Source organism: Lynx rufus, unplaced genomic scaffold (assembly GCF_022079265.1).
Source record: "Lynx rufus isolate CCGP_SWC_20201006 ecotype Redwood Valley unplaced genomic scaffold, mLynRuf1.p SCAF_23, whole genome shotgun sequence".
Lineage (NCBI taxonomy): Eukaryota > Metazoa > Chordata > Mammalia > Carnivora > Felidae > Lynx > Lynx rufus.
Window position 1 is genome coordinate 21226837 of NW_025814838.1, and position 25880 is coordinate 21252716.

The window sequence follows — 25880 nt, forward strand, 5'->3', positions numbered from 1 at the left end:
CGAGCTGCGGAGGTGGCCGTTCCTGCTGCTGCGGCCGCAGCGGGTGCCGCGGGGTCGGTGAGTCGCCTCGGCTACTGGAGACAGCTTCCCAGGGAGCCTCCCCCAGGAGCAGGGCTGGGCGTTTGCGGCCCCCGGGGGGAGGGGGGATGACCTCGGACCGCGGAGCCCCCAGCCCCCGCCTGCGGCGCCTGCGCGGTGCATGTCGGGCACTGTGGTCTCCCCGGCCCGCGGAGCGCGCCTCAGGCGCACAGACGGACTACATCTCCCAGAGACCTTTGGGCGGGCGGGGGGCGGCGTGCGCGCAAAGCCCCGCGGGGCTGAGGGTCTCGTCCTCCCAGCGCCTGGACCCCGGCCTGTTTTGGCGTTCGCTCGGCCTCGGGCGCCCGGCCTCCCGAGGTAAAGGGTCCCCGGGGGCGGCGCAGCGGGAGCTGATGCGATCCAGAGCGGCCCTCGGGGTTTTGACGTCGCACCGTCGCTGGGTTGGCCGGCTCCCCGTGGGGCTGTGGTTCCAGCTTCGCCAGGCCCGGGCGGGCGCCGGGGCCCGGTGCCCTGGGGGCTGCCGGCCCGCTCTTCGGGGTCCTGCTCGCTCATCACCTCTCGCACATCCCCAGTAGGGAATGTCGGGGAAATACCGTCTCCAGCTTTACGCGGCGGCTGTGTCCTCGAGGAAAGGGGGTCGGGGGCAGGGTCCTTGTGACGGAAGCCCCTGCTGAGCTCCTCGGTGACCTTGGCAGGCCCGAGGGGCCCGCGCGCCTCTCCCTCCCCCGCCCGTCCCCGCTCGCCGACGTCTGTAGGTCTCCGCGTCCGCGCCCGGCCGGAGGCAGTGACCTGGCCTGGCTTTGAGCCCGGCTTCGTGCCGTCGAGGACCTCGGTGTAGTTGAACTCTCACAGCTTTTTCTAGCCCGGCTTTGGGCACTTGTTCGTGGGTGTGCGTTTCTGTTTTCCTCTAAATGTTCCCAGGAGGCTTCTCAACAGGTGTCAGGTAAGGAGCTAGCGACTCTGAGTTTCTCCTGTGTGGGTTTGAGATCCTTTGCCTCAGAATCACCAGGGCAGGGCCTTTGTTAAAAGGGTTGGTTCCTGGGGGCAGCCCCCCCCTCCCCCGGGTTCTGATTCAGCAGTTATGGGATGTGCCCAGGACTGTTTAATAAGCTCCCCGGCTAATTCTCAGTCACATTTGGGGTTGAGAAGCTTTATCAAAGTGAAGGACGGAGATCCTGGGGCAGAGCATTTATACCAGGTTTGTATGTAACCTGGTCCCTCCTGCAAGGCGGGCAGTGCCAGGATAAGTGTGACCTCTCTCCTTGGCACTTGGTTTCTTATCTCCGGGCTGACTTAGGAGTTGGGTGGGAGGAGGTGTGCCAGCTCTGCCTTGCCCTCAATTCCCACATTTAATTACGAAGATTTTGAAAGATACCTAAAAGTTGAGAGAACTTTACGCTGAATGCCCATAGGCCACCACCTAAAATTTAGAATATTTTATTGGATTTTATCACAAATCTAAGCAACAGGCCACCTTGTTTGTTTATGTATGTCAAAGTCAGTGTGGACATCAGTCTGTGTCCCTCCCAAATAGTTAAACACGTATATAACAGAGTCATAGAATCTTGCATGTTGTTTTTTAACTAACAGAAGCCCTGGGTGTTGAAGGTTTATCTCTCTGTCTCCCACCCCTGTGGAGCTGAAGGAGTTTCGAGGTTTTTCCATAGGATAGGCCCGTGGAACCAGGAAAGAACTTTACACGTGCTCTTACAAAGACTTGGAAAACAGCGGCCCATGGCTCCAAAATCACTAAGAGCAGAAACAGGGAGTGTGGGACGTAGAGTAATATGTCAGGGACTAAAACTGTTTTGAGGGGCCACGAATGAAATGTATCCTAATAGATTGTTCCGGCATATCATGCCAGCCATAGTGATAGGTTGTCAGCCTGAATAGTCTGTCTCTGCTCTTCACAGAGTAAGCTTGCTTGGTTTGAGCCTGCCTGTTTGGTGTATTTTCTAAAGCTCCAAGGGAACAGCGCTGCATAGCCCAGTTGACAAGCTTTGAGTCCCCTGGGCTGAGTACTTTGTTCTGTAGCCACAAACACCAACCCTTAATCCTTTCTGGTTGTCTGAGAGGGGGAGAAGTGACCAGTCCTGTGGAAATTTGTCTCCAGTTTCAGAAACACCATTCAAAGGGCATGCACATCTTTTTATCCATGTAGGACACAGGGGACTGTGGCGGTTAGAGTCACGGCACCTTATATTGATGTCTGTGTCCTTACATGAATGGAAGCGGTCACGCTGGTGGGAAGGCAGCATGCAGGGGGAGCTCAGCAGCTAATGTTGGCCCTCAGTGGGGAGGAGAGAGGAGAGCCAGGCTCACAGGGGTGGCGTGAGGTTTATTATGCCTCCACAAAGGGACTTGGAAATGGAGTGTACAGAGGGGGAGCGTGCCAGTTTCTAGAACCCCACAGACGGCTTCCGGCTTCTCATCCTTGCAGTCGGGACTCTCCCAGGCACGTCTCCCCAGGAGATGGGAATACTGCATTGCAATTTAGTGCTGCAGAGGAGAGGGGTGCTGGGCCTGGGCCTGTGCAAAGCGTCTCCCCGGAGAGGGCAGCCCACCCAGGGAGAGGCAGGTCTGGTTGCCCTTGAGCCTGCAGACCAAGCACCTCTCCTGCTCTGTGAGTCATCAGGTTCTGGTGACAATGGTGGGGTTCTGGGGCCAGTACTGTCGAGACTCGGCAGACCGTGCTGGGGGCACTTCTGTCGCTTCCAAGCTGTGTGACCGGGCATTTGCCCTCCCAGAACCTCACTTGCTACATCTGTGATAGGTGAAAAGCAACACCCAGGTGAGATAGTCCTGTGTCTGTTCTCACTAAAAGATTAGTGTCCCCTCATGTCAGACGAACTAAAACCAGCACAGAACCATGCAGTGCAGGGTCAGGAAGTCCAGTGACCTGATTGCTTCCATAAAAGTGGTTGTGATGTTTTTTGGGAATGTCGGATCAATTTTCCAGAAAGCGTTTGTCATCGTCATTTTGGTGCTCCTTATCCATGGGTACTATGAGCCCCTTCGTGTCCCCTTTGTGGTCTGGCCACTGGGAGCCCCAGCACCATTGATTCTTACCACCAGTTCTCATGAAGGTCCAGTAAAAACGGGATGTGCTGGATACATGATGTGTCCAATAAGTGTTGATTCAGTCTGAATTCATATCTTTTCCAATGTCTTTGTTTTCCCTTGAAGGAGAAATAGAGGCCAGGGAAGGCAGAGGAGGTAGAGAGGGCTGAAGGTGTGTCCGGGGTGGGGTCTGGGGAGAATTCGAACCCTCTGTTCCTCCGGGAGGAAGTGAAACTTGTCACAGTCCTAATCAGTATTAAGGGTAAAGGTCTTAGAGGCTGGGGAGGCAGCAGCGAATGCAGCTGTGTTTGCAGGGAGTTCTCTCTGTACCTGCTTTGGGCCCACCTGGCAGTGTCCTCACCTGTGTTGCGTCTCACAGCTGAGGAATGATTCGGAAGATGGCCAGATAGTGGCACAGCAGGGCTGAAGGGGGTGATGCTGAGGGGAACATGGGCTGTCCTGGCCTCCTAGTGAAAAGTGCTCCAGAGCGTTGCCTGTGACTCTAGAAAAGGGGTCTTTTGGATTTTTGACCATAAACAAAGGCACTTTCATCAGGAAATCAGGGACTCTATCTCTGCTATGGCTGTGTTCTGGCCCCGTGGCTGTGGGTGGTGGGCATTTGGGCCAGGAATAGCACAGGAAACCTGATTAGGCTGACCTCAACCCTCACGGACTCGCTTATTTTGTATACCCATGCCAGGGGCTGGGCAAGGCCTGTGGGGACCCAAGTGGGAGAGCCCCCCCAGTTGCTCTGGTTGGGAGGTGAGTAAAGTGTGAAGGGAGTCACAGGGAATGCAAGGGGTCCGGGGAGGTGTGTGGAGGTTGAGGGAGGGTTCTGGGTAAGGTCCTTCCGTAGGGGTGGGGTTTGCTTTGTTTGGAGAAGAGCGCATTGCAATCTGGGTGGCTGCAGTAGAGTGCAGTGGAGAGACAGGGAACATGGGGCCAGGTCTAGACTCTTCCCCCTTAGACCTTGACCAGTAGGTGACAAAGTGGATCTCAGACCTTTCTGAACCATGACATTGGCAGGGCTTGCCAGAGCAGGGCCAGAAAAGAGTCTGGAACACCTCTCAGACATCCGTCTTGGGGACGGGGGCACTGCTAATGGCATAGGGCCTATGGGACGGGGAAGAGCCCCTGCCCAGAGTACCAGCCAGGCTGCATTACTTATCCACTGAGTCAGCCAGTATTTGACGTGCTTCCCAGAGCTGTGGAGATACTGGCCCCAGACCCTGTCCGTGCTATCCGGGAGCTGCTGGTTCTGCTGGGGAAGCTGAGCCCTTGACCCTAGTGTTCTGTTTCCCCTCTGCTCATGGTGACTCTGGTGTCCCAGGCCTGGAATCCCTACCCTCCTTCCTGCAGGGCCCACATGGCCTGAAGCCTCTCCAGTGCCCTGACCCACAGAAGCCCCTTCTCACCTGGAGCACCTGCTGTCCTGGGTTCTCATCTGGGTTTCGCTCAGTATCTTTTGCAAATTCTTCCTGAGTGTGAGCTGGCTTGGTCGCAGGATGTGCAGCTCCCTGAGGGCGGGGACCACAAGATGAGTGACCTCCATGGAGGGGCCCATGAAATGTTGGCTGAATTAAGGAGTGAAGAATCTAAGTCCCTTGAAAGAAAGAAAAGACAGACTTAGATAGTGACAGCTGTGCTGGTAACGCTGGCCCTTGCCGGTCCTGGGAGAGTTCCGCACTGCTCCAGGCTGGAAGGCCCCCTCGGACCCCTTCTCACCTCTTGGACTCTTGGGGCATTCTCTGCTGTCTGAGGCTCAGGCCTCGGTTTCTGTCCTGTATAGACAAGCTGTGGTTATGTGTATTTCTGTGTGCATTTACCTGCTTTGCCTGTCCCATTTCTCTGTGGCCCCACTCAAACTGGCCAAAAAGAAGGCATGCCTCCTACAGGTGGGGGCTGAGTGCTAAGGGTTCCCAACCTCTAGCACCCCCCTGTTGATGTCAGGACTTTGGGGACCCACATTAGTACACCAGGCATCGTGCAGGAAGTAGAGAGCCGTGGGACAAACGGACAACCTGATTTTCCAAGCCCTCCATCTCACTTGGAATAAAAGTGGATTTCCTCTAGCTGCCTGAGGACCTGGCCTGCCGAGGGCCGGTCTCTCTGCCCTCAGCTCCTCCCACTCTCCTAGCACCCACGCTCCCCAGCCCCCAGCGTGGTGTGGGCACACCGCAGGTCTCTGCACTTAACCCTCTTTGCTTGGACCTTCTTTGCACAGCTGTGCACGTGGCCTGTCCCATCTTTGGCCTGAGGGCTGCCCACTCTGAGAAACCCTCCCTGTTTAAAATTGCATCCCTGTAGCACTTCCTTCCCTGCTCTGTGTGCCTCCGTGGCATGCATCGCTGTCTGACAACTGTAATCTTTACCTGTTTCTGTGTTCTATCTCCCCCCAAATGTAAGGTCTGTTAGACATGTCTTTCCCCATCTTCAGGGCGTAGGTAGTGCCTGGCTTATAGGTGTGCTGGGTGTTTATGTATTGAAGAAAGTTGCATAGTGTGTCTGCATTTCAGCTGTCCCGTCTTTGTAAGGGCTGGTAAAGTCCTGAGGTGTAGGGACCATGGTCTGCGTGTGCCCTGGTGCTCTGTGAAGTACAGGTAATACATTGTTGAATACCGGGTTGAATTCCCAACTGAACATTCAGTGGCTGGGTTCTAAAGTCAGCTGGTGGAGCAGACACCTCATGGTCCACCTGCCCTGGAGAGGCCTTGAGTTGTCTGTGAGCTCAGAGGCTTGCAGGAACTGGGCTCCTGACGAGGCCGCGTGTGCTCCCACGTTCTGGTGCTCCCCAGCCCAGCCTTCACTGAGGGAAAAGCAGGGGGACTGGTCAGCCCACTTGAGTCGTTTTCTCCTTCAGTTCTGGGTAAGTGAAATCCCTGTAAACTCATGGTGGCATTCCCGTGTGCGCAGCCCTCTGTGGGAGTGTGGGATCCGCTGGAGCATACTTTCGAGTACGTGTGAGAAAAGAGACCGGGCCGAGACCGGTGCGTCGAATGCACATCGGGCACGAGGCCGGACCCCTCTACGAGAAGCTGGGCCGGCTCGCAGTCCAAAAGCAGCCGGGGGGGGGGAGGTGGGCGCTGCCTGTCCTTGCCCGTCACTGGCTGCGGCACTGCCCCCTGCCTCTGGTGGGTGTTAGGCGATGTTTGAAGAGTAACGAATGTCAGCTGAGACTCTGGACTTTGTGATCTCTGATGATATTTCTCGCCTGAAAGGTGGTCTCTAGATGTGTGACTCATAGAGAAGTATGCACATGGCCATAAATAAGGCAACTCCAGATATAGTGTGAGCTCCCATTTTCCCAAGGAGAAGATCGGAAATAGTTCTTCTGTCCCAAGTGGCATGAGTAAACTCTTTGGGCCAGATGTCCGTTGACAGTGATAGGAATTTCGTTAACCTTCCATATACTATTTCTTGTAAGGTAATTCAAAATACGGGTTAGGTGTATTCCTCACTCACGTGCGGAGCACTTTTGTTCCCACTCTTCCCTTTCACCTTTGTGGACATCATGTCGTCGTGGACGCCAGCCCCGCCTGACTGGCACGTTTCAACTGGAGAGCGTATCCCTGGACTGTTCTGGTTTCTCAGCTTTTTCCATTGATCCTGCAACATAGCTTCTTACTGTGTGTTCCTCAGATGCTTGTCTCTGACAACATCCAACCATTGCAGTGGTCTCCAGGAAGAATTACTCATCTGCGACATGTAGACTGGTTTTGGCTTTTTTCACTTGGTGCCATCCAGACGACCTCTAGCAGCATGTCACGCTGGCACTGGTGAGGTTGTTGCAACTCCTGTTCTGCACCCAGCTGTGCTTTGTTTAAGATAATTGGGAGAATGCCCTGGAACAGGAAGGATGTAAATGATGTACAAATACTTCCTCACTGCTCTGGGCAGGGAGACCTGGATAAGGTCTGGTTAAGCTCCCCTGCTGGGCCAGCAACGACGCTGTAGTCATTTGTGTCTGAAGTAAGATTCTTCCAGCCGGGTGGCCGTGACTGTCGTGGCCATGTGGCTTGGTTGCACGTAGGGCCTCGTGCTTTTACACGGATCAGAATGGTATGTCTTGATCTGAGATAACTGATTAAAATGGAGTCAATGCAAAGACTGCTTTGTGTCAGTTCAGTGCAGGCAGAGGTTAGGATTCTTTCTTTTCAGGGCTTCATGGTTGTCTAAGTGATGGTTCTGTAGATTCTTCCTGCTTCTAAAATTAGCTGGCCCTTTAGTTCACAAGCCCTGCCTGTCGGACAGGTGCAGATGACTTGTTTATTCATTGGGGGCTGCGGCTCTGTTTTCCACCCTCGTTCCATCCTCCTCCTCCTCTGGTCTGTGTTTCCTCCTCCTCCTCTGTCAGGCTCCGGAGGCCCATCCTGCCGGGGGGCACCTTCGAAGGCGGAGGAGATGCTGGACCACAGGTCAGAGGCCTGGCCTGCACTACCAGCGCCTGCCCCAGCTGCTGGCCTCAGGCGAGCCCAGTAACCTTGTCCGTCTCGGTTTTACATGCGTCCATTGGGCTCTTCTTCCTGCCCTCCTCTGCCACGTGGCCTGCTGGCTCCCCAGGCAGGGTCTCTGAGGTTAGAACTCCCTTGGATAGCCTTTATGTTCCAGCTTACGGGTCCGGACCCTCAGTTTTACTGGAGGACGCAAGGTGCCCTGGTCCAGAGAACCGGCTCCTGCTAGCAGACTCTTATGGGACCAGCGTGAAGACCGTCACACCGCTTCTGAGAGGAGAGCTGGGAAATCGACAGTCCTCGGGGGTGCTTCTTGGACTATTGCTTTTCCTGTAGGCAAAATTCGATTACAATTGGAGGTATCTTTCAGGATTGAGGAGGAATATGCCTACATTTATGAGCCTTTTTGGGAAGGAACCAGTCAAAGGAGCCGCTCATCCTAGAAAAATTAGAAACTACAGGTAAAACTTTCAGTATGTGTGTTTGTATATAAACAAGTGATCCAAAATCTTATTACCTAGAGAAAACAATTCTTCACATTTGGTGTGTAATTTGTATGTAAACATGTATCTTTAAAGTAGAATCACAGGGAGCCTGGATGGCTCAGTTGGTTAAGCATCCGACTTCGGCTCAGGTCATGATCTCACAGTTCTTGGTTCGAGCTCTGCTCTGTGCTGACAGCTCAGAGTCTGGAGCCCGCATTGGATTCTGTGTCTCCCTCTCTCTGCTCCTCCCCCGCTCATACTCTGTCTCCCTTTCTCTTTCTCTCAAAAATAAACATTAAAAACTTAAAAAAAAAAAAAAAAGACAACCTTTCCACCTCTGAAATGGGTCTGTATCACATTCTGGGGCGAAAAATATTATGCTGTATGGATAAACCACGTGGGTAACCAGTCCCTTTGGTGGAACACAAGATGTTGATACATACAGACACTTTGCATGTGACTCTTTGCTCACGTGTTCACTTATCTCTAGGACAAGTGCCTTGAAATGGAATTAGTCAAATAGAATGAAGAGGTAGCAAAATTGTCCTCCAGACAAGCCCTGCTAACCTGCTCTGCTGTGGCCCGCGTGCTCCTGACACTCGGGGACTCAGAGTGGTTTGCTGAGGCTTTGACAAGAATTCAGCATGATGTAAATTGTACAGTGATTACCGTTGTCATCGTCACAGCTCCTGGAGATCTTACTGCTTTTTAGTTTAGACCCATTCTTTGAGTCCTGTCTGTCTGCCTTTTGATTTTGCTTCTAAGAGCAACCAGTGTATTTTCTCTCTTTTAATTGTGGACTTCTCACGCTCTGCTTGCGGCTCCATAAATACAAGTGACGTGAGCAAGAATTTGCGTTGAGCACTGTGTGACAGGCTCTGAGCTGTGTGCTCCTCCCAGCCTCATTTATGCCTCTGCACACGTCTGCGGGGGCAGGGGCTGCTGCTGCCATGTTACACATGAGAAAGCTGGGGGACCAGACGGCTGGTGTGGGGTCTGGCGCCCGGGCATCGGGTCAGGATTCTGTTCTTTCAGCTCGACCTGGGACTTGAGGGCGCAGGCCTCCCTGTGAAAGGGCACCGGTGATGGCTCGTGGGGCCATTGGCTTGGGCTGATGTACTAGCTGTTTGGCGCGGTGATCATGATCAGGGAGGAGCGTGCAGGCTGGGTGGGATGAGAGAGGCAGATGGGAAAACCAGATCTGCTTTCTGGTCCTTTCCGTGTCTTTAGCTTGTTTTGAATATTTAGAATTCCCCTGGCATCAGATAAGCCCCTATTCACGTGTAAAAATACGTCGTTCGCAGCCACCAGCGATGCTATCTGAGGGAAGGATTGTCTCTCATCCCGCGCCTCCATCGGTAAGAACAATGGAAATGGGCCACAGGCAGGATTTCCCAGGCCCTCTGGGGCTAGAACTTGGCAGCTCAAGGGCCTGCTTGGTGAACCTGTGCAGAGGCTAGAGAAAGCCAAGTCCATGGGAAGTCCACGATAGGAGCTTTTCAGCTATGGACCACTTGTCGACATACCTCAGCCTAACTAGCACTGTACCTTCTTTTAAAGCATTTTTAATGTTTATTTTTTGAGAGAGAGAGAGAGCGAGCGCACGCATGAGCCAGGGAGGGGCAGAGAGAGAGGGAGACACAGAGTCTGAAGCGGGCTCCAGGCTCTGAGCTGTCAGCGCAGAGCCCGACGGGGGCTTGAACCCACGAACCGTGACATCATGACCTGACCCCAAGTCAGATGGTTAACTGACAGAGCCACCCAGGTGCCCCTAGCACTGTACACTTTTTTTTTTAATTTTTTTAACATTTATTTATTTTTGAGAGACAGAGAGAGACAGAGCATGAGCAGGGGAGGGGCAGAGAGGGAGAGAGACACAGAATCCGAAGCAGGCTCCAAGCTGTCAGCACAGAGCCTGACACGGGGCTTGAACCCATCAACTGTAAGATCATGACCTGAGCCAAAGTCGGATGCTCAACCGACTGAGCCACCCAGGCACCCCAGCACTGTATACTTTTTTTTTTTTTTTAATTTTTTTTTTTCAACGTTTATTTATTTTTGGGACAGAGAGATACAGAGCATGAACGGGGGAGGGGCAGAGAGAGAGGGAGACACAGAATTGGAAACAGGCTCCAGGCTCCGAGCCATCAGCCCAGAGCCTGACGCGGGGCTCGAACTCACGGACCGCGAGATCGTGACCTGGCTGAAGTCGGACGCTTAACCGACTGAGCCACCCAGGCGCCCCATGTATACTTTTAATGACACTCGTATTCCTTCCTTGAGAATAATCAACTTGAAATTTACCAGTCACAAGTAATTTCCGACTGTAGTATGAGAATTGCTGGAAAACTGGCACTTCTGTTTCTCTTTGATTACTGGAATTAGGTCTGGCTGCATTTACGAGGAAACCCAAAGAAACCAAGTTAAAGCAAGTTTGTTTCTTTCTCACACAGAAGAGACGGGAAGTGGTAATCTCAGTGCCTGCATGGTGTCTCTGGTCTTCCACGGCCTGGGCACCGTCACGTGTCTTTGGTGTGGCTTCCATGCCCAGGGTCACCTCGTGGGCAAGCATGGCTCTGGGAGCTGCTGCATCCATATTCCAGGCAGCGGACAGGAGGGCAGGAGGACGAAAGGTAGCTCCCCTCTAGCACCTTCCTGCCAGTCCTTACATCACTACTCTATGACTCACTGGCCAGAGTGTAGTCGTGTGGTCACAGGTGACTGGACAAAAGGCTTGGGAGTATCTTAGCTAAGACGTTGTTGCCCTGAATAAAAATGGAGTGTGGTGGTCCACGTAAGGAAACTGAGGCTCAGAGAGATTCAGTAACTTGTCCAAGGTCCTACAGTCTGTCATAGTGGGCAGGATGCCATTGAACCCTGTGCTCTCAAAACTTTATTGTTGGTTGAGAAAGAAAGTTGACATCTTTATTCCTGAAGACTGAGTGGTTGGGGATGCGGGGCACCATTTAGGATCACAGGCCAGGAAAGAAGAGGCCAGGGCGCTGCTGTGGAGGTGCTGTGGGCTTCCCGGCCCTTGACCCTGCCTGTTGGTGCAGCTCCCCCATGGGGGTCCACCGTCTGTGTGCTCCGGCAGAGCAGCCCCCTGTGGCCGTGCAGCTTGAACAGGGGCTCCAGGCTGGGACCTGGCCACCCACAGCGGTGCGGCCTCTGTCCTTCACCTGTCACTCCCGGTCCAGCCGCTGCTCCCATCCCCTCCTTGGCCTGCTGGTCTCATTAACTCCACCTCCTCCTGGCTTGCTCGGAGAGCCATTCCCTGACCCCCAGAATGTGTCCAGTTTTTCTGTGCTTTCAAAGTCCCCTAGACTACACTGCACACTTTGTAATTAGGTTTGGCGTTTGGTGTGGTTATTTAATGCCTGTCTTCCCCCGGTTGATTGTGAGCTTCTGGAAGGCAGGGACTGTGCTGTCACTTCCTGCATGCTACACAACTACTGTTGTGAACCAACAGTTGGTTACTCCCAGAAGAAGCACCGTCCCACCCTGCAAGGACCTCTGTGAAGTGGCGATCACACAGACTGTTAAGCCCAGCCCGGGGGGCTTGGGATAACAGAACGGTGCATAGTGTTGCCCCGGAAGTCTGTGACCGTCCCTGGCAAGTAAGTCCCCCAGTCATTGACACCTCCCGTTGGCCTGGTCCTTCCGTGGCTTCTCCACATCCACGTCTCAGTTCTCACACAGCCTCCAGGGAGGGCAGGTAAGGTTGGGATGATGCACTCACGTGTGGGCAATGCGGGCTCTCCTTCCCTCTTTTCTGGGTGGCTCTTGGACACCAAGAGGGTGTTTGGCTTGTGTACCCCGGGCCTCTAACCTTCCTGGGCAGCGGGTGCCTGTCTGTCCAGCACGTGGGAGGCTGCAGGCAACGTGGAAAGCTGAGCTTCCCCAACAAATCCCAAAGTCCTGCTCCAAGCCAGGTACCTGGAACATGCATCCTGGGGACAGAGGAGCCCCTCTGGGGCCAGCTGGCTTCCTAGTGCCACTGCTGCCAGGAAGGTGGTTCCTCCAGAGGGGGGCAGTGCTCAGGCCAGCCCGCCTTCAGAAAGGTCCCGCAGCTGCTGCCGCCCAGCCACCTTGCCCCAGGCTTTCGGGCAGATGCCCAGAGTGTCCGGGCTGAGCACCCTTTCCAGGGGTGTCACTGCCTGTGAAGTTGGGCCCTTTGGGAGCAGCCGTCTAGCACCTCGTACATAGCATCTCTTCAGGAGTCCTACGGAGCAAGTGGCCTCAACTTGGCTCTGTCACCAAGGAACTCTGCGGGGCTGAGCTACTCAGAGGGGGTTTGATTCTGAGACACCCCAGGATCCTGTGGGGAGCACACACCGGGACCCCCGCAGTTGTAGGGGCAGGAGCTGCGTGGCAGAGGCCTTGGTGCCTGTTTCCTTTTCTTTCCTGTTGCAGGTTGTTCAGAGTGAACGATGATAATAGCAGGTGCCATTATTCGGTGTTCTGTGCTAGGTCCTGAGCTACTGCACACACCATTGACCTTAAACCTTGCTCCAACCCCCCGAGGTAGGCATGCTTTCCTCTATTTACAAACTCTGGAATCTGAGACACGGTGAGGTCACACAGCTGGAAAGTGGTCAGCTGGTGTGAGCTGGTCAGATGCTTCCTGGAAAGCCCACGTCCCTGGGCGGGGCGGGCTCACCGGCTGGGCCACTCTGGCTCTCCCAGCTCTCCCTGGCCGTGGAGCCCCTTCCAGTCTGCGGGCTCCCCTAGCCCAGCAGTACTCAGGCGGTGATGTGTGCGGTCTCCTGGAGGCTTCCGGGAGTCTGACGGTCACAAATCCAGTGACGCTAAGACGTGGTATCGCCCTTCTCAGCATGCTGGCTTTGCTTTTGTGGTGCAAAAGCAGCGAGGGCACCAAACTGCTGTTGGGATTCTGTTCACCACACCCATGACTCCTACGAGAGAAAGCGGTAAAAATGATTAATATTACTAAATAATCCTGACCCTCGAGTACACATCTTTTTAACATTCTACACGATGAAACATGTGACAGATCAATGCACACACCAAGTACGATGGATGCCCCAGGAAGAAGCACATGTATAGTCATTTGACTTGTGAGCTGAACTAGCTTTTTCGTGGTGCTCCACGTTTCCTTAAAAGAACGACTGATATACAAACCATGGTTACCTAGGCTTGGAGATTTAGTGGGCATTTTCTTCAAAATGAACAGTGAGCCCACTACTTCAAGGAAAACAATTGCCCTCTGTTTTTAGAATTGTCGCCAGTGATAAATTTGTTCTTCTATTTGTGGCCAATGATAAAATGAACTTTCAAGGGGAAGTTAGAATTATGGGAAACTTGTATCTGCCACTGTGAGCTTGACAGTTTCCCATTAGTTACAGACTCTTCTGATGAGATTGCAGGTGTCACGGTGTGATTTGAGTGTGGGGAATGCTACGTATCGTAAGGTGTGTCAGCGCTGTTAGCTCTACGTAGTTGGGGCTCCGTGTTTTCCAGATGAGCCACGCGTGCCGTTAGAAGCCATGCATGTGTAAAAGAGCCATTCGAAATGCAGAGTAGAAGAATGCATTGTTACCAGGCATAGGAAAAATTCACTAAGGATTCAGATTCCATATTGTAGCTAACCTTTGAGAAGGTACCACTTGTCAGGTTTGGCTGTGGTATGGAAGAATGTCCACAATGACGGATCTGAAAGGACTATTCCAGATACTTATCTGTGGGAAGCTGGATGTTCTTTAGTACTTCAACCAAAACAACATAGCACAGCCGACTGGAGGGAGAGGCAGACAAGAGAACCCAGCAGACTTCTCGTAGGTCAGAAATTAAAAAGGATTCCAAACATGTAAAACAATGCCCCTTGTCTCATTACAGTTGTTTAGGAAGGTAGTTGTTTGGGAAGGTAGTTATTTTAACTATTTATGTTGACATGTAATGCATTTATTGTTTTTTAATGAATTAATAAATACTTGTAAAAAGTCCTCATTTTTCATTTCTAGTATGGCAAGTATTGGTAGACCACAAAAACAAAACCTTTTTGGAGTCCTCAGTAATTGAGTGTGAGGGAGTCCGGAGACTCAGAACACTAGAGAACTGCTCTTGCAGGCCCCTGGGGAGACTGAGGTCACAAATTCCTCCTTCTGGGCACTGTCCTCCGCCTGTGCCCCTCCTCCGTCCTCCAGGAGAGCCCTCTCATGCAGAGATGGGTCTTTGCACCAGGCATTCTGTCCCTGCCCTGGGTCTGGGGTCCTGTGGGGGCAGGGCTGGGTAGCTCTTGGCGGTGTGCGGGGGACGGTTCAGGTCTGCAGGAGTGTGTCCTGTGGGCCTGGGCCCCGGTCGACCCAGCTCCCGTGGGAAGCCCGCCTTGGATCAGCAGCACCTTCTGCAGCAAAGGGTGAACAGTTGGGAGCACAGTGGAGCTCAGAGGCATTTCCCAGGGCCCCGAGGTCTTGTGCTTGTAACTCCTCCCTGTGATGTGAGGGGACAGAGGAAAGCAGCTGAAATCGGTGCACCAGGATGTGAATGCCTCCTCTGTGTCACCAGGGACCAAAGCTGCCCATTGCTGCTCTATCCTAAAAGTGTATTCTTTTCAAGATTTTAGTCAAGCAAATAATACAGATACCTCTTTGTTTAATAGATGTGTGTGTGCTTGTGCATGTGTGTAATGAAAGAAGTCTCACCTCTCTTGACCGTGACTGCCAGACTTCAACCCCAGAGACGATGATCTTGGTCTGGGTGTTTCTTCTCTGTCTCTTTGGTTTATAACGGTGCACACACAGAGACAGATAGCTACACCTGGGTGGGTTTTGCTTTTGAGGGATGTAATTGTAATTCACATGCCATCCAATCCACCCTTTTAAAGTAAACAGTCTGGGGTGCCTGGATGGCTCAGTTGGTTGAATGTCCAGCTCTTGATTTCAGCTCAGGTCATGATCCCAGGATCGTGGGATCACGCCTCAAGTCAGGCTCCATGCTGAGCGTGGGGTCTGCTTAAGATGCTGTCTCTCCCTCTGCCACTCTCCCCCGATTGCAGGCTCTCTCTAAAATAAAGATAAAGTGCCCAGTTCAGTGGCTTTAGTATGTTGAAAGAGCTCTGCCACCTTCACCACTGTCTGATTCCAGAGCCTTACTGTTCCCCCCAGCAGACGTGTGTTTTGACCCTAAAGGGCTCTGCTTCCCTGCACAGTGAGTCTTCCAGGCACGTGTCATTATCACTGTTCATGCAGCCTGGTCAGGAGGCAGGGGTTCTAGTCCCAGGAAGACCGAAGCTCACAGAGGGTCTGTGACTCGCTCAGGGCCACCGGCTTCAAGGCCAGGGCTGACTCCAGACCTCCACACTCTCCACGTATGCCCTGTTTTCCCGTTAACCGGTGACTGACATGAGGCAGATCCTTGCCGTGCTGTGAATGGGAGAAGGGGGTGGGGTCTTGGGTTCTTGCCTTCCTGCCCCCACATTGGAACCGTGTCCTGTCCTTGGAGCTATCCCGTTCCTCATCTGCTTAAAGTATTGTGTTGGATGCAGACAGGGCCTGGGATTGGTGGGGTGGGAGTAGGGGTGGTGAGGCAGTAAGACAGTTTTGCTTGGTTTCATGGCCCCACAGCCTAAAGCCCCTAGCAGGCACCTCAGGATATCATTTCTTTCCTCACACCTGGGGAAGCCTCACTTGGCCCCTCCGGCTCATCAGAGGAGAAGCAAGAACCTGTCCATGGGCATTAGGCCTGATTATTCTCTGTGGTACGGCTTAGGGTGGAACCCACCTTGGGGTGCAGGGCAGAAGTTTGTATTCTGCAGTGGGCTTGCGCCGAGTGCCAAGTGGGGCCAGGCTCCAGTGGCTGCTGGTCCAGCAGGTGGCACTCAGGACTCCACGGGGCTGAGGGAAGCTGTGGGCAGCTTTGCAGAAGGGGCCTGGCTCTGTGCCCGGGAGATCCATGCCGTCCCCCCAGAAGCCTTAGCACCTGCTGCCCTTGGGAAAGTGAGATCACGGCAGAGACAGGCCAGCCGTAGGTCCACAGACAGACAGACGTGGAGGTGGCTTTCATCTCAGTTTAGGGTGACTTGAGTAATTCCATTCTACGTGGACGCACAGTGGGTCCTAGCCTATGTTGATTGTGGGTGTGGGGGCCAGGCTGGGCCTCAGGTGGCCCCATCCTGTCTCTCAGTGGGCCAAGAAGCATGTGCAGGCCTGCCCATGCATCTCTTGCCGGCGACCACTCGGGACCTCTCTCCTGGGCATACTGCCCCCGTCCTTTGGGGCTCTCCTGAATCTGTCCTCAGCTCCCCAGGGCCTTACTGTCCTGTGGCAGGCCATGGCCCTTTCCATTCTAAGGGTTTTCTTGCCGATCTCAAGGAAATGAGTGTGCAAAGAATCACAGTGGACAGCGCGGGGGGTGCTGCAGGCACAGGGTGTATCTCACAGTCCACAGCACCTTCTCAGGAGTCTTGAGCCTTCTAATTCATGAGCCACCTGGCCCAAGCCGCCTCCCTCCCCCAGCAAAGGTCAGGACTGTTACTTCCAGGGCAGCCTCAATCCTGAAAATGGAGTCAAGGGGACACTGATGTCCTCTGTCATTTTGACTCGAGGCTCCTGTGACCAGGTGCCAACCAGTAACCTAACCTCCACCCTGCACACATTTCCAGATCCTGCTTAGTTTCAGCCTCTGGAAAGCAGCTCTGTTTCCCAAGGGTCATTGGCTTGTAAAGTAGGAGCTGTTGGGGCTGGGGCATCACTTTCATCCAGGACTAAGTGGGAAATCCCTCAGTGTCCCTAGACCTTCACTGGAAAACAGGGAAACAGGAACTGAAGGGTAAAGAGAAGCCATTGAAAACACCTGACACTGTGATTGTAAGGATGTGTGACCCTAGGTGTGACAGGAGCGTGCTTACTTTCTCAAGGTGGGGGTGGTAGGAGGGCTGCCCCGTGGGACTGAGGGGGACAGGTTAGCACCCATAGCAAGCACCCCGGGAGTGTCCAGAGACTGCCTCACCAGGTCCTCACTCAGGAACATCTCTTGGACTTCTGAGGTTGTGCAAGGTGTGGGGGGTCTGTGTTCCTGGAGTACACTGCCCTTGAAGCCTGCATGGGGCGTGCCCCTGACTGGGGTGCCTGCACTGTGACTCTGTGACATGACCACTTCGTTTAAGAGTTGTCCTTTTTTGGGGCGCCTGGGTGGCGCAGTCGGTTAAGCGTCCGACTTCAGCCAGGTCACGATCTCGCGGTCCGTGAGTTCGAGCCCCGCGTCAGGCTCTGGGCTGATGGCTCAGAGCCTGGAGCCTGTTTCCGATTCTGTGTCTCCCTCTCTCTCTGCCCCTCCCCCATTCATGCTCTGTCTCTCTCTGTCCCAAAAATAAATAAACGTTGAAAAAAAAAAAGAGTTGTCCTTTTTGGGGGGCACCTGGGTGGCTCAGTTGGTTAAGCGTCTGACTCTTGGTTTCAGCTCAGGTCATGATCTCACGGTTTGTGAGATTGAGCTCCGCATCTGGCTCCGTGCTGACAGCACAGAGCCTGCTTGGGATCCTCTCTCTCCCTCTCTGCCTCTCCCCTGCTCACTCAGTCTGTCTCTCAGATAAACAAACTTAACAACAAAAAGAATCATCCTTCTTGTGTGATGTGCTTCGGCTCACGGAGGGCACCTCTGCTCCTGTATGGAGTCCTGGTGTCCTGGGTGCCCCATCTCTCTGCCCTCACACCCGTGTGCTGCTGGGGACCGGACTGGGAGACTGAGAGGCCAGTCTTGGGTTTCCGGGACTGCATGTTGACTTCGCTGAGCTCCCAGGACCCCTGGCCCCCAGACCCCCCTCTTCTGTTGGGAACTGCAAACCGATGGGGACGGGGTCTGATGGCCTTCCCTAGCCTCTGGTGATACATGCTCCGTCCGACCAGGGTGTGATCTCAGATTACACGTTTGCATTTGTAGCTTAATTTGAGCAGTGTGCATTTTTATTGGAAAACTTGTGCTTTTGGACATGTGGGTTGGGTTGTTTTTTTTTTTTTTAAGATCATAGCAGTTTTACAGTTTTTATTACACCTCACATGATGCAGTTTTGTGGCATGCACATTGGTTTTATATTGGGAGGTGCTGGGGGGTGGAGATTGAATTCCAGAAAAGTTGATGATCCGTTTTTCAGAAACCTTTTTCCATACCGAAGGGGCCTACCCCAGTCTCTGCCACAGGTCACAGTTCCAGAAGGCAGCTGGAAGATGGTTCGGTTTGGATGTAGAGGGGAGGGGAGGGAGTAGGGGTAAGGCAGTGAGACGGGAGCAATAGAGCCCTGCTGTGCAAGGGAGGCATGGAGGCAGGTGGTGGTACGGTCTGTGGCCTGAGTGGCAGTGTCCCTGTGCACACTGCAGGTGTCCATGTAGCTGGCAGCTGTGCCTGCTCTAGGAACAGCGGTCGACTCAGTTGGGTGGGTACCGGGGAGGGCCTTGCCCTGTGTGGCGGGCTCGTGCCATCATTATGACGGTGGAATTCCAGAAGCAGAATCTCGTGCTCTCAGAAACCATGGAATTAGATCTAGTGATGATGGTGAAAAGGCAGGCCACTCTTGTGTCTTCAGAGGTGGCACAAGTGCGCATGTGGCCCCGGGACGCGGGGGTGCCTGGAAGACCCAGGCTGGTTCCTCTCTCCCAGCACCCGAGAAGCTCTTCTTCCTGGCCGGGTCCCTGGTGAGCTGGGACCTGGAGATAGACGGTGGTGCCACCTCAGGGGCATCCCAGATGGTTGTAGGATAGGAGTTTAAGGCAGGTATTGGCCCATATCAGAGAGACTTAGCGTAATACAGAGTGTTCCGCCGACGCAAGTCAAGTCTCTTAAGGAAAGCTGCCTTTTCCTGCCGTCGGGAGGGCGCCTGGTGGGCTGGTAAGGATCCCCAGGCCCAGCACACACATTCCAGTCCTGCCTAAGCAGACCTCGTGTGATGCCCTTTAGAGACTCTGTGGCCTCCCTTTCTTGACCGTGCACTATTGAAATTCTCCTGCAGGCAGGGTTGGTTGGTGGGAGAGTCGTGCCAGGGTCCTAGACTCGACTCTACCTCTCATATGCCATGTGACCTCAGATAAGTCTCCTCCTCTTCTTATATGCCACATGACCTTGGATAAGTCCCCATCTTTTCTTGGTTTCCATGTCTTTAAAGGATTATTAGAAGTAGCAACTCAAAAGAACAGGTCATAATATATAAACTCTTGGGAGATGTTCTGCTTCATAGTGGGCAAAGAAGTAAGTAACCAAGTTGTCATTTTAACATTACACATTAGCAATTAACAGTAGTATCCAAAGTTTGTACTGTAAGTTGCCATCATCCTTCCCAAAAAGCACAAAGTGGCCATACCCTTGGACCTAATAATTTCACTTCTGGCAGGTTTGACCAAAGGAAATAACCCAAGAAAATGAAAGAGTGTTAGCCAAAGGTTTTCTGTCTCGCTCTTTTTTTTTTTTTTTTTTCCTGGAAGTAACAAGAAGCCTTCTAAATGCCTTAATAAGGGTTGGTAAACCGTGATGGGCCCATTTTAGGGAATATTAAAATTGATGGTCGTGGTGTCTTGTAAGATGGAGAAAATACACGTGATACATATTAAAACCGTCACACCAGCAACTATATAAAAATATGGGTGACTATGCATAAGACAGGCAGGGATATACAGAGAGACTGGCTGCGTGAGATCGGGCAATTTTTTTTAACGTTTTATGGACATAATCAAATATCATATGATTTCCCCATTTAATGTGTGCGGTTCACTCTTGTATTTTTTTTTTAATTTTTTTTTTCAACGTTTTTTATTTATTTTGGGACAGAGAGAGACAGAGCATGAACGGGGAGGGGCAGAGAGAGAGGGAGACACAGAATCGGAAGCAGGCTCCAGGCTCTGAGCCATCAGCCCAGAGCCTGACGCGGGGCTCGAACTCACGGACCGCGAGATCGTGACCTGGCTGAAGTCGGACGCTTAACCGACTGCGCCACCCAGGCGCCCCCACTCTTGTATTTTTAAAATTTTCTTTATTTTGAGAGAGCACAAGCTTGAGCTGGGGAGGGGTAGAGACAGGGAGAGAGAAATAACCCTAAGCAGGCTCTGCATTGTCAGTGTGGAGCCTGATAGGGGCTTGAACTCTAGAACTGTGAGATCATGATCTGAGCTGAAATCCAGAGTCAGAGGCTTAACCGACTGAGCTACCCAGGCGCCCCAATTCACTGGTTTTTAATATATTTTGCAACCATCATTACTACCAGTGTTGGCAAGGAAACCAAAAGGAAACTCCATATTCATCACTCTCTGCCCACCCCCACCTCCTAAGCCCTGACACCCATGAATATGATTCTTGTGTCTGGATTGGCCGGTTCTGGATGTAAGGAATCACACCGTATGTAGCCTTTTGTGTCTGGTCTCTTTCACTGAGCGGCCTGTTTTCCAGGTTCATCCAGGTTGTAGCATTCCACTGTGGGCACACATCAGCACATGTACAGTTGGGCTATCGACCTATCAGTGGTTGGATGCTGTCAGTTGCGTACGTTTTTTGGCTACTATGAAGAATGTTGCTGTGAACATTTGTGTACAAGTTTCTGTGTGTTTTCCCCGTTCTCCTGTATACACACCTGGGAGGGGAATCACCTGGGTCATGTGGTAATTAACTGTATTAACCTTTTGAAGAACCACCAGGCAGTGTAAAGGTGCTGTGCTTTCGTGTGCCCCACCCCCAGCAGTGTGGGGGTTCCAGTTTGTCTACATAATACTTGTTACTTTCTCGTTGTGGTAACAAGAAATGGTACCTCATTGTGGTTTTGACTTGCATTTCCTTTTGGCTAGGTGTTCAGCTTCTCATGTATTCATTGAACATTTGTTTTTATCTTTGGAGAAATGTGTATTCAGATCCTTTGCCATTTTTTAATTGGGTTTTTTTGTTAATGAGTTAGAGCTCTTTATATAGATATTGTAAATACAAGTTCTCTAGCAGGTAGAGGATGTGTAAAAATCTGTGCCGTGTGCAGTCTCTCCACTTTCTTGGTGGTGCTCTTGAAACCCAAGCTTTTAATTTTACGGATATCCATTTCTTTTGCTGCTTGGACTTGGTCTCTCAGGCCCTGCCACTGATGTGTGAAATTTAACGAGGCTCCAGGCTCCCTCTGCCCCCCGTAGGGTCGTCTGGGGCCCTTCATCCCCATGTGGCTCTGAACTTCACTCGTGGGCCTCTAGGACAGAGATGGTTTCACTGCGTGTCTCTCTGTCCTGTTTAGAGTTAGTTCCTATTATTTTATTTCACTTAAAAAAACATGAAGCCCTACTTCAAAATGCTAATTTCTAGCCTTCTATGCTGGGCACAGTGAAAAGGAGGGGCCTTGCTGAAGGAGACAGGATGCCAACCCAGGGCGGGAAGGCCCCAGGTTTCCCGTTTCTCCCCAGGGCCCAGCAGCAGGTGCTCAGGGAGCCTTGGGAGGGAAAGAAGTAAGGGAAATGTTTCACTCTGCATCTTGTTTCCTACCCATCCTCAACAAGCACAAGGGCCTCTGTGCCGCATGCACAGGGGCTGTGAGAGCTGGGGAGTAGGGAGACGCCTGTTCTCATTTCTTCCTGCAGTGGCTGCGGGTCTGTGGGGGCCAGTCTGAGCCTGCTGGGGAGGGACTTGGGACCAGCAGCGGAGAGGAAGGGGACCAGAGTGGGTCGGCAAGTGGGAGGGTGCTGTGCCGGGAGGGGCGGAACCAGCCCCGAATGGGGGAGGGAGTGTGGCTGAGGCCTGCCTCTTCTCCCCCGCCCACCCCCCAACAGCTCCCCAGAGGCCTGCCTGTCTGCGTGGCAGTGGAAGGAGCCTCTCCTGCTTCCCCTTCTGACTGCCTGGGATTCGAGGTAACAAGTCTCCCAGATCCTCTCCCACAGGCAAGCCACGCAGTGCTCCGGCACGGAGGCAGCTTGCTGCCGTGAGGGAGGGAGGGAGGGTCTGCCTTACCATGTTCTGCCCTCACAGGGCACCCTTGCCCTCTGGCTCGGATGCAGGGGCATGGGTGATGGTGCAGGATGGTGGCTTTGGGCCTGGCATATCCTTGGCAATGGTGGGGCATCTCCAGGGCCTAGAGGGAGCCCACTGACTCCAAACCCCTTTCCTGAAGCAATCAGTCCTAGTCCATAAGCCCTGTCCCCACCCAGAGCACGGAGATTTACGTGGAGGAGTAAAATAGACTCGAGCTGCAAGGGCAGGGCACACCTGTGGGAGCACTCACGGGAGGCTGTGTGCTTGGGCTCCGAGGACGGTCACAGGCCGATGCCTGACCAGCATGCAGAGGCTGGGAGCTTGGTTCACGTCTGGGTTTTTGTTCCAGGCCCAGGAGAAGCAGCAGAGATGTCCAACGAGCCACCCCCTCCTTATCCTGGAGGCCCCACGGCCCCCCTTCTGGAGGAGAAGAGTGGAGCCCCACCTACCCCAGGTAGGGCTCAGTGCCCCTGATGGTCCCAGCTCCTAGAAGCTGGTGCCTGACTCTGCAGCCACTGCCCTCTGAGCTCCCTCTTCCTGCCCTTCTCTGTCCAGGCCGCACCTCCCCAGCTGTGATGCAGCCCCCACCAGGCATGTCGATGCCCCCCGCAGACATCGGTCCCCCACCCTATGAGCCACCAGGTCACGCGATGCCTCAGCCCGGCTTCATCCCCCCGCACATGAATGCAGACGGCACGTACATGCCTCCAGGTAAGTAGGATAGGGGGAGCACAGGGTCTGCCCTGCCCAGCACCCAGTGTGTCATCTGGGCTGCCATCCACCCTTTGGTGTAGGCAGGTGGTCTGCCTGCCGTGTGTTCTCTAGTAAGGGGGGGGGGGGGCTGCCTCTCAGTGTGGACGGTTGAGGGGTGGGGCACAAGTGTCCTAGAGCAAGGCGCTGCTGTGCAGGTATTGTGGGCAAACCATGTGAGCCCTGGGCCCTGCGGGGGGTAGGGTTAGCTCCTGGGAAGGCTCCTCAGGCCTGTGAGAGGTACTGACTCATGGGTGCTGCAGGGGCCTCTCCCTGCCAGGGCGTGGAGTCTGGTGGAGGTGTGGGCTCCTGCTCACCCAGCAGTTCTCCAGAAGGAGTCCTCAGGCTGGAGAAAGTCCCAGGGCTCTTGCACAGGCGGCCCCAGGTATTTGAGTGCAGGATCTGACGCTGGTGGGAAGGAGAGCCCTGTGTGCGTGAGAGGGGCTTGGGCTGGTGTGCGGCGAGGCTTTCCCTCCTGTGGGACACTGCGCCCCGTCCCCTTTGTGCCAGAGGCAGGGAGCACACACATGAGGTGGAGACCAAGGAGAGATGAGGCCTTCTCCCAGCTCTGCCACGTCTGGCTGGACCAAGTAGCTGCTCTGTCCTGGTGCTCACAGGGTCGGGACCAGGAAGGGCTGGGAGACTGTCATGGTCACCTTGGCCCAGGACCTGGTCCCTGAGGCCTCATTTTGTGTCCTGGGGTCCTTGGGGCCTTGTGCTTACCTCTCACGTGGGGCAGGTGGCAAGCCAGCCACGTCTTTGTTCTGTTTTCTGTGCCATTTCAGGTTTCTACCCTCCTCCAGGCCCCCACCCACCCATGGGCTACTATCCACCAGGGCCCTATCCGCCAGGGCCCTATCCTGGCCCTGGGGGCCACACTGCCACAGTCCTAGTTCCTTCAGGGGCCGCCACCACGGTGACGGTGCTGCAGGGAGAGATCTTTGAAGGTGCGCCTGTACAGACGGTATGTCCCCACTGCCAGCAGGCCATCACCACCAAGATCTCCTATGAGATTGGCCTGATGAACTTCGTGCTTGGCTTCTTCTGCTGCTTCATGGGGTAGGTGGTGTGGGCACCTAGAGGGTAGGGGCTGGAGTAAGCTTGGGTGCCCTGGGTGCCCTCAGTGCCTTCTCCTCTGACCTCCCTGCCTTCCCGGTCTCTGATTCAGGTGTGATCTGGGCTGCTGCTTGATCCCTTGCCTCATCAACGATTTCAAGGACGTGACGCACACGTGCCCCAGCTGCAAAGCCTACATCTACACGTACAAGCGCCTGTGCTAACGGAGCCGGGACTGGACTCCCTGCTGTCAGTCTGGCCCCCTGTGCTTCTGCTCCCCTTGCTCAGTGGCTCGCTTCCCCGCTCCCATTTGGGGATGGAAGCCGTTCCACCGGTCCCCTGGAAGTCCTGTCCTTTTTGGCTTGCCCTTCCCTGAGCATCTGACTCTTCGGCAAAAATTCTGTTGGATTTAAGGCCAAGGGTCAGCGAGTGGCAGGGGGATGGCACTGAGCCGCATGTTGCTGGTTTGCTTGGTGTTTGTGATGAGGAAGATAAAGTGGGAAGGGTCTCCTCGCGCAGTCTCCCTGCTGGGGTCTCTCTCATTCCTCTTCTGTACAAAGTATAGATTTGGTCCCGACTCTCCCTGGGACCAAAAGCAGCCAGAGCAGAACTGGGGCCTGCACTGGGGCTGTATCTGTAGCCACGGTTATTTCTGATCTGCTGGGCTGAGAGTGGGGGAGTGGACCCAAGCAGGACAGGGACATAAGGCCTGGCTCTGTTTTGGGGTGCCAGAGGTGGGCATGAGCATTAGAAGGAATGACTCTGGCCCTCAGAACTCAGAAACTCAACACCTTTTCCAAGTGCCCAGGAGTCACCTGGGGTAAGGTAGAGAGGTTAGCACACCTGCAAGTAACGGGGTAAGCAGTTAAGGCTCCCGCTTGCCAAGAAGGGACTTGCCTCTGGCCCCTGCCCAGCTCCCTTTCTGGCCACCCCTCCACAAACCCATCTTTGCTAGTGCCAGAAGGAACGCCCAGGAGCCTAGCTCGTCTGCCTATACCACATCCTTGCTGTGTGTGGGCAAGACCTCTGCCCAGGGGCTGGCGTAGCCCGGCCAGGACTGGAGGGGACAGGGACCGCTTCGCAAACACGCTCAGATTTGCAGTGCGTTCATGGATCCTCTTCTCGGTAAACGCTGGGCCCCTCCTCCTGGCTGACTTGCTGTCACTGTGCTTGTTTCAGCAGCAGGTACTGCAGCAGGAGGAGCTGTGGCACTGGACTAGGACAGGCTGGGGATGAGGAAGGAGCAGCCACACGTGGCGGAAGTGCCCTGGTGGACACCTGCCCTGGGCCTGAGCCCACACTGTATTTCCTGGTTTGTCTGTGAACTCGATCACGTGGACCGCTGTACCCGCCGCCCCTCTCCTCGTCTCGCACTGCCACTGCATGGCCTCCTGTCACTGTGAATCATGGCTGCTCTCAGTTTGTAGTTTCTCATTAAATTGGCCCTTTCACTCCCCTGCCCTGGGCCTCTGCTCTCTTGCCTGGCTTCCTTCTTCAAGGGAAAGAGGGTGGGGCTAGAAGTGGTCAAAGGGCAGGGGCTTGAGTCCTCAGGGTCTTAGCGCTTATGACCCACTGACTGCCCAGAGAAGACAGTAAGCCACTTGGGAATCCAGTGTGGAGGTGGACGAGCCCTGGGATGCTAGCTGTGACCTGGCTGGGATAGGAGTCCACTTCACTGCACTGTAGGGTCACCTTACTGTCTCTGATCCCGGTCTCACCCGTCTCCACACCATGGCATCTGCCCACACGGTCTGCAGGCTGGAGCCCCCTGGCTTGAGCTCAGGGTCATCCCACCCTGCAGGCAAATACCCTCGCTCCCTTAAGCAAGACAGCAAGCCACTGGGGCTGAGGCTTCTGGTCTGAAGGCTAATGGGAGGTAGGCAATCGGCCCCCAGGTTGAGCCAGCTCCTTCCCTACCCCTCATCTTAACTGTGAAGTGGGTTGGCTTGGTCACGAGTTGAAGACAAGTTTTCCCCACCATTTAATCCTTTTTTGAATAAAAGTTTTGCAGATCCTCAAAATATAAAACAGGAAACAGATTCCTATCAATAAAAGTATTTAAATTCACATTTGTATTTTAGACCATGAATTGTTACATAATGCT

At 53.8% G+C, this 25880-nt stretch overlaps 1 protein-coding gene across 3 annotated transcripts; it reads left to right on the forward strand.

Moving 5' to 3' along the window:
* Window positions 1-25843, forward strand: CDIP1 (cell death inducing p53 target 1). 3 transcript variants are annotated; one of them, XM_047087572.1, is made up of 7 exons: window positions 1-57; window positions 21772-21849; window positions 22320-22424; window positions 22526-22681; window positions 23506-23779; window positions 23889-24025; window positions 24956-25843. In XM_047087572.1, exons 3-6 carry the CDS (start codon window positions 22340-22342, stop codon window positions 23998-24000), a joined length of 627 nt encoding a protein of 208 aa, XP_046943528.1. In that variant the 5' UTR covers window positions 1-57; window positions 21772-21849; window positions 22320-22339; the 3' UTR covers window positions 24001-24025; window positions 24956-25843. The 3 variants fall into 3 exon arrangements, with proteins under 3 accessions (XP_046943528.1, XP_046943529.1, XP_046943527.1); XM_047087573.1 differs by having other exon boundaries at window positions 24959-25843; XM_047087571.1 differs by having other exon boundaries at window positions 23889-25843.
* The last annotated feature ends 37 nt before the right edge of the window (window positions 25844-25880 follow it).